The sequence below is a fragment of the Tursiops truncatus genome, chromosome 14 (assembly GCF_011762595.2).
Source record: "Tursiops truncatus isolate mTurTru1 chromosome 14, mTurTru1.mat.Y, whole genome shotgun sequence".
NCBI lineage: Eukaryota > Metazoa > Chordata > Mammalia > Artiodactyla > Delphinidae > Tursiops > Tursiops truncatus.
The window spans coordinates 67,534,347-67,545,229 of NC_047047.1; the positions used below are offsets into that span (position 1 = coordinate 67,534,347).

The 10,883-nt window shown below is 39.9% G+C and overlaps 1 protein-coding gene across 4 annotated transcripts in view; it reads right to left on the reverse strand.

Moving 5' to 3' along the window:
* Positions 1-6,104: 6,104 nt before the first annotated feature.
* Positions 6,105-10,883, reverse strand: part of SPATA31H1 (SPATA31 subfamily H member 1) — a 19,183-nt gene continuing 14,404 nt past the window's right edge. For 3 of the 4 annotated variants that reach the window (XM_073791493.1, XM_033838830.2, XM_073791492.1), the window contains one exon: positions 6,105-10,883. This exon is cut by the window's right edge and continues 7,562 nt beyond it. In XM_073791493.1, the coding sequence (XP_073647594.1) occupies positions 7,141-10,883 (3,743 nt within the window). In that variant the 3' untranslated portion in view covers positions 6,105-7,140. The other variant, XM_073791494.1, reaches the window with a different exon arrangement.

Genomic DNA, 10,883 nt, shown 5'->3' on the forward strand with positions numbered 1-10,883 from the left:
CTCTCGTCAGTTTCTCTTTCCTCTAAAACCTGAATCTAATAGAATATTGTTGGAAGAAGAGATGAATAAACAAGAAAAGCAATATTCTGAATCCTTTTTTGCTTTCCCTATTGTTAGACAAGTTATGCCTGCTAATGATCAATTTCCGAATGGATATGTAAATGTTGATTATAACCATCATGATATAAAAATTTTAAAAATGTTAAAAGAAGCCATTAATGCGTATGGGATGCATTCTAATTATGTTCAAGGACTTTTGTCTGGGTATGCTACTGAAAACATGTTAATTCCTCATGATTGGGGAGCGGTTGCCAAAACTGTTCTTGAACCTGGACAATATATGCAGTTTAAAACTTGGAGAGAGGAAGCTGAAACCATGGCAAGGACTAATGCGGCCCGCAATCCTCCAGGGCCACTTTTAGATGAATTAATAGGAGCAGGTGCATTTAGTAATCTACAAGCTCAAGCTCAATTTGATGATTTACGAATCATTCAAATACGTATGTGTTGTTTACGAGTATGGTTACAAGTGGAACCCCCTGGAAAAACAGCACAATCTTTTACTAAGTTGACGCAAGGGCCTGGTGAGCCTTACACTGATTTCTTGTCTAGACTGCGTGCAGCCATTCAAAGAGCTGTAGCACAAATAGACGTGCAAGATTTATTATTACAATCTTTGGCTTTTGAGAATACAAATTCTGAACGCCAGAAGGCATTGCGGCCGTTACGGGCTGTAAACGCTCCACATGAGGAGTATATAAAAGCTTGCCATGATATTGGATCTCCTACTTATCAGGCCAATTTACTTGCAGCTGCCGTGAATGAAGGGTTGAAAGATAATTGTATTAAATGTTACAATTGTGGAAAGTACGGACATGTGATGCGAGATTGTCGAAAAGGGCAAGGCCAGATATCAAAACAGATTAAGAATGAGCAGCTACCTGGTATGTGTCGTCGGTGTGGTAAAGGACGACACTGGGCTAATAAATGCCGTTCAAAAAGGGATAAGTTAGGAAATCTTTTGCCTCCACGAGATGATGTCTCGGGAAACGGGAAGCTAGGCCCAACCCGGGGCCGCAACAGCAATACGGGAAAAGTGACAGTAAACTCTCAACAGTATCCAGTAAGCAATGCCAGCTTTTATCAGACATTACAGGACAGTCTCAACCTCGGCTCTTAGTTACTGATGTCATGCATGCTACCAGCGGCAGTGCTGCCGTTGACTTAATTGCTCCTCGAGATTGTATCCTTACGCCAGCAGGAGGAGTACACAAATTAGCTACAGGAGTTTATGGCCCTATACCTGCAGGAACTATGGGACTATTATTAGGACGAAGTAGTTTGACTCTGCAGGGTGTAACAGTTCATACTGGAGTTATTGATGAGGATTATATTGGAGAAATTTCTATTATGATTTCTGTTTCAAAATCTATAGAATTTAATAAGGGACAAAGAATTGCTCAATTGTTATTGTTACCATATGTAAAACAAGCAGCCGCCCCCGTAAAGCGTACAGGGAGGGGCGAGGGGTTCGGCAGCACGGGAAAAAATGTTTTTTGGCAATCCTTTCTCAATGACCAACGTCCTCAATTAACGATTACTTTTAACAATAATGTGAAATTTACGGGCCTTGTTGATACGGGAGCTGTTGTGTCTATAATAAAACAGTCTGAATGGCCTTCATATTGGCCTTTAGAAAAGGTGGGAGTTACTTTTACAGGAATAGGAACATTGCATATGATTTGGCGCAGTAAGGAATTATTGGGGTGTAAAGGCCCGGAAGGACAAAAAGCTGTGTTGCAACCATATGCGGCCAATATTGGAATTAATTTATGGGGAAGAGATACACTACAACAATGGGGAACCTCTATCTCCATACCAACAATTTCCCCTGAAGCAATGCAAATGATGTCAAATAAGGAATGTGATTATTCGCAATTAAATGCTACTGAACCCCAATATGTAACTAAAACGGGGAAAGATTATACTGGGCTTGGATATCCAAATTTAGTGTCGGGGCCACTGCTCGAAAATTTGCATTACCATTAAAATGGTTGAAAGATACCCCTATATGGACAGAGCAGTGGCCCTTAACTCAAGAAAAATTACAAGCATTACACCAATTAATACAAGAACAATTAATAGCAGGGCATATTGAAGTATCCACTAGCCCTTGGAATTCACCTGTTTTTGTAATTAAGAAAAAATCAGGTAAATGGAGAATGTTGACAGATTTACAAAAAATTAATGAGATTATTCAACCTATGGGGGCATTGCAACCTGGAATTCCATCTGCTGCAATGCTCCCTCGCAATTGGGAACTTATAATTATAGATTTAAAAGACTGTTTTTTTACTATACCATTACAATCTCAAGATTGTGAAAGATTTGCATTTACTGTACCAGCCTTAAATCAAGAACATCCAGCTCAGAGATTTCAATGGAAAGTTCTCCCTCAGGGGATGTTAAATAGTCCAACTATGTGCCAATTTTTTGTTAATCAGCCTCTGGAGGAATTACGTCACATGTATCCTGAGGCACGTATTCTTCATTATATGGATGACATTTTATTTGCTCATCCTCATCAGCAAACATTACAGCAGATGTTACAACAAGCAGAGTTAAAATTTAAAGAATGAGGTTTACAGATAGCTCCTGAAAAAATTCAAAAATGTGCTCCCTGGCAATATCTTGGACAAACTGTAACCAATACTCAGATTATTCCTCAGAAAGTACAAATTAGACGAGATTCTCTTGTAACATTAAATGATTTTCAAAAATTATTAGGAGATATAAATTGGTTACGTCCTAGTTTAGGAATTCCTACTTATAAGTTACAAAATTTATTTCACACCTTGGAGGGCGATCCAGCATTGAATAGTTACCGTGAACTTTCTCCCCAGGCTGAACAAGAACTTAAATGGATAGAAAAACATATACATGATGCACAATTGGATCGAATTGAATCTCTCGATCATTTACGACTTATTGTATTTCATACTCCTCATTCTCCTACTGGTTTACTACAACAACAAGATAATCTTATAGAATGGATATTTTTAGCTCATAAAGCTCAAAAGAAATTGCAATCTTATGTACAAAAAATAGCTGATATTATTATTAAAGGTAGGTTACGATTAAGGCAACTATGTGGTCAGGACCCACATGAACTTATAGTCCCTTTTTCAAACAAAGAAATACAAACTCTTTTTCAACTAGAGGAATACTGGCAAATTGCCTGTGCTCATTATATAGGTAAAATATATAATCATTATTCTTCTGATAAACGTTTACAGTTTTTGAAAAAGACTAATTGGATTTTGAAAAAAATAGTTCAATCAGATCCTGTTATAGGACCAACTTTTTTTACTGATGCCAATAAAACGGGAAGAGCAGGATATACTAACAGTCATGATCAAAAGGTGTTACAATCTCCATATGTTTCAGTTCAAAAAGCAGAACTATTTGCTGTAATACTATTGTTACAAGATTATCCAATTGCTCTTAATATAATTACAGACTCTCAGTATGTGGAATTTACAGTTAAAAATATTGAAACTGCTTTTATCCCAGATAATGGATCAGAACTGCATTCTTTATTTTTGCAAATACAACATACAATTAGACTACGTACTGCACCACTTTATATTACTCATATTCGTGCTCATACTCATTTACCCAGTCCATTGGTAGATGGAAATGATTTTATTGATACTTTAGTGGGTACTGTACAATTAGCTACAGCAGAACATCATAGATATCATACTAATGCCAGAGGATTGAAAAATAAATTTAATCTTACATGGAAACAAGCAAAAACTATTCTCCATACATGCCCGCAATGTGATGCTATTAATCAACCTTGTTTGAATATTGGAGTTAACCCTAAAGGCTTATCTGCTAATACTATCTGGCAAATGGATGTAACTCAATATCCTGGTTTTGGGAAGTTAAAATATATTCATCATTCTGTAGATACCTACTCTCATTTCTCATGGGCAACTCCATTATCTTCTGAAAAAGCTGATGCTGTAATAACTCATTTATTAGAAGCTTTTGCTGTTATGGGAATTCCCGACAGCATAAAAACTGATAATGCTTCTGCATATCATTCTCAAAAATGTCAGACTTTTTTTGCCACACATAATATACAGCATGTTACAGGTATCCCAGGAAACAGTACGGGACAAGCGGTTATTGAACGACAAAACCGCACTTTGAAGGACATGCTTATAAAACAAAAAGGGGGAGATGAGGTACAAAGTCCTAGGAAAAGAATACATATTGCTTTATTTACTCTTAATTTTTTGAATCATGGAGAAGATGATCTTAGTGCAGCTGACAGACATTGGACAAAAACAAGTACACAGGAACTTAGACAGCCTGTTTTTATATTAAATGAAAATACTAACACTTGGGAACCTGGAGAGGTTCTTCGTTGGGGCCGAGGATATGCTTTTGTTTCTGCAGGAGCTGAATCCTATTGGGTGCCGGCTAAGAAGATAAAGCTTCGGGCTGGCAACTAAGCGTAGCCTTGATGTGATGGGAATGACGAAGGGATGTGCGGAGATGGATTTGAGCAAGAGAGCATTCCGTGTGCCATTGGATCAAACAAAGAGGGCGTCTCCATTGACTTGGGGGCAAGTGAAAAAGTTTGCAGGCACTGCTGAAAATCTTGTCATTTCACAGGGTAAACCCCTCACTAGCACCAATCTTTTTGTAGCTATGTTGGCAATGTTGTCTGCACAGGTAATAAGCATATCAGCCAATGAGATAAATTGTACTAACCATACTTATTGGACTTATATTCCTAACCCTCCTCTTAATATGGGGGTTACCTGGTGGGATGCCCCAATTCTTGTATATGTAAATGAGTCTGGATGGTTGCCTGGTCCTTTTGATGATAGAGGCCCTTTGAAGCCAGAAGAAGAAGGAAGGATAATAGAAAATAACACTGTGGGTGTTAATGGACCTCCTATTTGTATGGGAAAGGGAGATCATTGCCTTAAAATGAATTATCAGGCATCGTTAAGTGTTATCAAAAATGAAAGCAGATATCATGGGTTATATCTTTTGAGTGCTTATAGTTTTAAAAGTTTTAATTCCACACTTAATGAAAATGTTTCTGCACCTTATTTGCCTCCATGCCAGGTGCCTCTTGTGGATCGATTATCGGATTGGGTCCATTGGACTCGATGCCGAGGAGAAATGGCTCGGGTTCTTGTTAATACTTCTTGGGGAAGCGTCATTGATTGGAGCCCTTTTGGCTCCGCCCGAGGAAAAAAGGGTTTGAAGGATTTATACTGGCATAAAGAAGATAACACTATTTATAGCGATACTATTAATGATACCATAGTATGGCATGCTGGAGGGTTTTCTCCTCCTGGTCCTCACTTAAATGGCTATCCTATCCAAAAGGACTTGTGGAAGCTTATGGCAGCTCTGAGAAAGATTAATGCCTGGGTAGGACATATGGTTAATAAATCTGAAAATCATAGTTTGATTTTTCATAAAGATGTTACTCGGTATACTCGTAGTTGTGTGAAATTACCTTATATATTGTTAAAGGGACCAGCTGTATGGAATGAGACTCAAGGTATTATAATGTGTAAAAATTGCTCTCTGTATACCTGTATTAACTCTAGTATATCTTTTAACATATCTACTGAAAGTTTGTATATCTTACAAGCTTGGACAGGTCTTTGGCTTCCTGTCAATCTTGGAAGGGAATGGCAAGAATCTCTTCCTATGGCTGTTTTGCAATATTTAGTTGATGTGTTAAAAAGAAGTAAAAGATTTGTAGGAATGTTGATTGCAGCTGTCATGGGTATTATAGCCATAACAGCTACTGCTGCAGTTGCTGGAGTTGCTTTACAACAATCTATTCAGACCATTGACTGTATAACTGGCATAAAAATTCTGGAATGCTTTGGTTCTATCAACGACAAATTGATTCGGAAATATATTCGGAAATAGCGAACTTACAACAACCTGTGGTTATGTTGGGGAACCAACTTGTAAATTTACAAAGACAAATGAAGCTACGTTGTGACTGGAATCAAAGTGCCTTTTGTGTCACTTCAGTTCCATATAATCAGTCTGCATTCCCTGGGACAACAATAAAAAAGCATTTATTACATCACAAAAATTTGATAGAAGAAATTGTAAATTTACAAGGGAAAATTCAACAAACTTTCCAGAAGAAATTACAACGACTTAATTCGCAAGAAGTATGGACTGGAATTATTCAAGGACTTAATAATCTAAATTCCATGTCTAAATTACATGCTTTGGTTCTACTGCAGGATTGTTAATGCTCATTATAATAATAATCATATGTTTAGCTGTAGTTCGACGAGTGAAAGCTACCCGCCATGCAACATCGCAACAAGCTGCTGTGTTTTCCTTGATGCTGCACAAGCTGCAAAATAATTCCATGTAGTGTAGTACTGAGAGTAATGCTGCCGTGTTCTCCTTGATGCTACAAAAATTGTAAAACAAAAAGGGGGAAATGTAGTGGGATAACGGAGGACATGGAAAGGAGATGTGACCCATGAGCTCCCCCCCCCCCCAGCAAACTGGGGGCTGGCGAATAAGCCAGAACTGCAAACAGTCCTGATTGCTTTGAGGCCCCCCACCCCCACCCCGGCAAACCGGGGGCATGCAAATAAGCCAGAGTTGTGAACAGTTCTAAATGCTTTGAGCGCCCCCCGCCCCCGCCCCGGCAAACCGGGGGCCTGCAAAAGAAGCATTGAGTGCTTTGGGCACTGATCCATGAGATGTCCTCAGTATAATCAGAGTGGTGGGAACGCAAAGAAATGTCCTTGTGCTACTTCAGTATAATCAAAATAATGGTGGGAACTTTGTGCTGTTCTTGCGCTCAAGGACGAAGCACGGCAGGTGCTCACAAAAGCCAATTATTGCTTGTAAAATTAATAAAAACATAGGTTGCTGCTTTGGCACTTCTGAAATGTTAAGAAAACAAGTCTTAAAGTGTAAATCTAGATAATACTTTAATGAAAGTTACCACAGCAGGACAGATGGCGCTCTTTTGCCTGAGCGAGCGGCAGCCCTCTACTGCTGTGCTTTGGCACAATTCATCTTGTGTGATGAGCTTACTTTCGGCCCTGTCCTAAGAAACTAAACACAAACCAAAGCCATGTGTGCTGTTTGGAATGCCTGCTTTAGGCCCCGAAAAAGGAGTTGAATGAATTGTGGTGGGGAAGATTTCTTAGGTTGTCTTTTTGAAGAGGCGGTAGTTGTCTGAGACACTCCACTCCTCTTCCTTCTTAACTGGCTTGGTAATTCCTTAGAGAACCTCTGTATTATGGCTGTACTATTTGTGTAGAACTTTGTGTTTTGTGTTCTGACTTCCCTGGGGATTCTTTTCATTGGATGTTTTGAATCATGGGTCCTTTTTGTTCTCACTTTAGCCCACTTTTCATCCTGATTGCTTCCAGAGTCACTCTCTGATAAACAGTGAACTTCAGTGAATCCATAGTGTCCAGCCTCTCTAATTTCTGTCTTTTCTACTAGGCCAGGGCTGCCGCCTTGCCTTCGCCTGATGTGGACTTGTATAGGAGCAGGACACTGGGAAGACCCAGACAGGAAATCTATTGTAGAAGTAGGACTCTTGGAAGCTTGAGTATAGCCTTTAGCTTTCCTTAGTGATGTTGATCTAAGGCTCCTTGGTGTGATGCGTCTACCTCTTCTATGAAACTCTGGGACTTGGGGTCTTTTCCTAGTTTGCAACCTAAAGCCAAGACGCAACCTGATCTCTCCACGGCCTTCAGGAGTGCTTACAAGGTGAAGCTGTGGATAGATAAGAAGATAAGTTCCAAAAGTGGCCTGTAATTTATGACAGCAATTAAATCCTGAACATCGGCCACACTGTAGGCAGATAGGGTATTTTAGAACCAGACCTGAAGCTAAAGGTGGACGTACGTTGGGGGGTATTTGACTCCTTAACAGTTTTGCTGCTATTTTTAGCTGCAGATCTTGTAGAAGCTGGAACTGTTCGGAGAAGTCAGACTTGGCCTGGGGAAGATAACTTGGCTTGAGGGAGTGTTGGGACTCAAAAATCCTTGTCTGTGAATCACTCTGTGAGTTCTTACTCTCTTCCACTGGAACAGAATCTCTCCTAGCAAAAAATACGTTGAAGGAAGACTCTGACTTTGCTGGGGCAGAAAGCTGACTCCCTGTACATGAAACAGGCATGTGCTGAGTGACTTCCTGGGATATATCACAGGGCTTTGAGTTTGTTTTCTTTATTCTCACTCTAGTGCCAGAGTAGTGCTGTATTATGGAGGACATGGAGACACGTGTCCACATCCTTAAGGCCATTCTTTTCTCATGACCATGGCATGAAGTATGTCTCTGAATGTAGTTTTTGACAACTGAAGGCTGAGAAATAGTACCTTGACCCTTCTCAAGCAAACTCTGGGAAAATGCCATCAATTCAGCTGGAACCCCAAATAAATTCTGAATAGATTGACAGGTATCTGCAGTGGCTCTTTCTGTTAAAGATGTTTGAGAATAAAGCTTCCTTTCCATGCTGGTCCCCAAGACATTGCCCAGCGTTAGCATACTGGAGAGGTATTTTCGAGGTAGTCGCTGCCTCCAGGAGCGACTTTCCCAGACATTCTGTCGCCTGCCCAGGACAGGCCAGGTAAGGCCTCTTCGAGCCCCTGATCCTGCCTGGAAGATCCTAGATAGTGATCTCCAGTTTTGTGGTGGATGGTGGGAAAGGCTCCGGAGTGAGCTCCCTGACTCCTCCACCTGTTTCCTCTTAATCCTTTCATTAGATATGACATCCACTCCTGGGATCTCAGAATTTAACTTAGAAGAATTCATACCTTGAAGTTTTGAAATGGAAGTTAATTCAGAAGTGTTTGTGCCTTGCAAATGTGGCCCGGGGTTGCATCCAGTAGAAATTACACATTGAAGTTTTGGTTCTGAAATGAATGCAGAAGAATTCACACCTTGCAAATTAGGCCCAATGCAGAGCACCTTAGATTTTCTACCTTGAAGCTGTGGACTAGGATTCAACCCAGAGGACTTTATACCTTGCACCTGTGACCCAGTGTTGACTGGCATATAATTTACACACTGAAGCTTTGGCCCTGGATTCTGTTCAGAGCATTTCCCACCTTGTAATTTAGGCTTATGCTTGAATTCCAGAAACTGCTCATCTGGAAGCTTCATTTCTGTGCTCAACTCAGGTTTTACCTCTTGCAACTGTGGTTGAGGATTAAACTCAAAATATTGAATACCGTGAAGCCTTGTTCCCAGACAAAAATCAGAAGAGTTCACATCTTGCAACTGTTGGTCAGGATTGAATTCCAAAGATTTCACATCTTGAAGCTTTGTCCCTTTACATAATTCTGAAGATTTTATATGTTGCGAATGTGTCCCAGGATTGAACACCATGACTTTTACACTTTGAAGTTCTGGCCATGGATTCAACTTATAAGATTTCTCATCTTGCCACTGCTTTCTACCACTGATCTCAGACAATATTCCACTATGAATCTTTGATTCCAAGGCCAACTCAGAGGGTTTTGCAACCTTGAGTTCTAGACCAGGGTTGACCTCAGTAGAGTTCATTAGTTGAAGCTTTATATGTTCAGAAGATTTTTTTTTTTTTTTTTTTTGTTCAGAAGATTTTGCACCTTGCAATTTTGCCTCAGGGTTGAATTCCATAGATTTCACACCTTGAAGGTGTGCCTCTGGTGTCAACATAGACAATTTCCTGTCTTGTAACTGTGGAGCTGAGTTAAATCCCAAAGATTTCACATCTTGTACCTTTGTACCAAGAGTCAATTCAAAAGGTTTCATATCTTGCCACACTGGCCTGGTGATGAACTCCACAGATTCTCCACTTTGAAGCTTTGTCTCTGGTGTTAACTCTGAAGATGTCACACCTTGCAGCCATGGAACAACAGATTTCAAATCTTGAAGCCTCCACTGTAGCATCAAATCAGATTTCTCACCCTGTCTCTGTGGTCCAGGGTTGAACTCCACTGATTTCACACCTTGAAGCTTCCTCCTCTGTGTTAAATCAGATTTCCCACCTTGTAACTTCAGTCCACAGTTAAACTCTAAGGATTTTACATCTTGAAGCTTTGTCCCTTGAATCAACTCATAAAATTTTTTGCTTTGTGTCTGTGGTCCAGAGTTGAACACTGATTTCGCTTTCTGAAGCTTTGTCCCTGGGATCACTTCAGAAGATTTCATACCTTGAAAGTGTGGTCTAGAACTTAACTGCTTAGATTTTACATCTGGAAGCTTTATACCCATGATCAGCTCAGAACATTTCATATCTTGTAAGTGTGGGCCTAAGTCCAACTCTATAGATTTCACACCTGGAAACTTCCTCCCCAGAGTCAAATCAGAAGATTTCTCACCTTGTAACTTTGGACTAGGTTTCAGTTCTACAGACTTCACACCTTGAAGCTTTTCCCTTGGGATAACTCCAGACAATTTCATACCCTGCAAGTTTGGTCCAGACCTGAAATTCATAGATTTTACATCTTGAAGCTTTATACCTGTGATTAATTTGGAAGATTTCATATCTTCCAACTGTGGACCCGACTTGAATTCCACTGATTTCACTTTTTGAAGCTTTGTCCCCAGTATCAACTCAGAAGATTTCACACCTTGCAATGGTGGCCCAGATTTGGACTTCACAGATTCAACATCTTGAAACTTTGAGTCTGAGATTAATTTAGAAGATTTCACTCTTTGCAATTGTGGCTCACAGTTGAACACGAATTTCACATTCTGAAGCTTTGATCCCAGAATCAGCTCAGAAGATTTCAGAACTTGCAACTGAGGACTGGGGCTGAATTCTTTATGTTTTACATCTTGAAGCTTTATCTTTG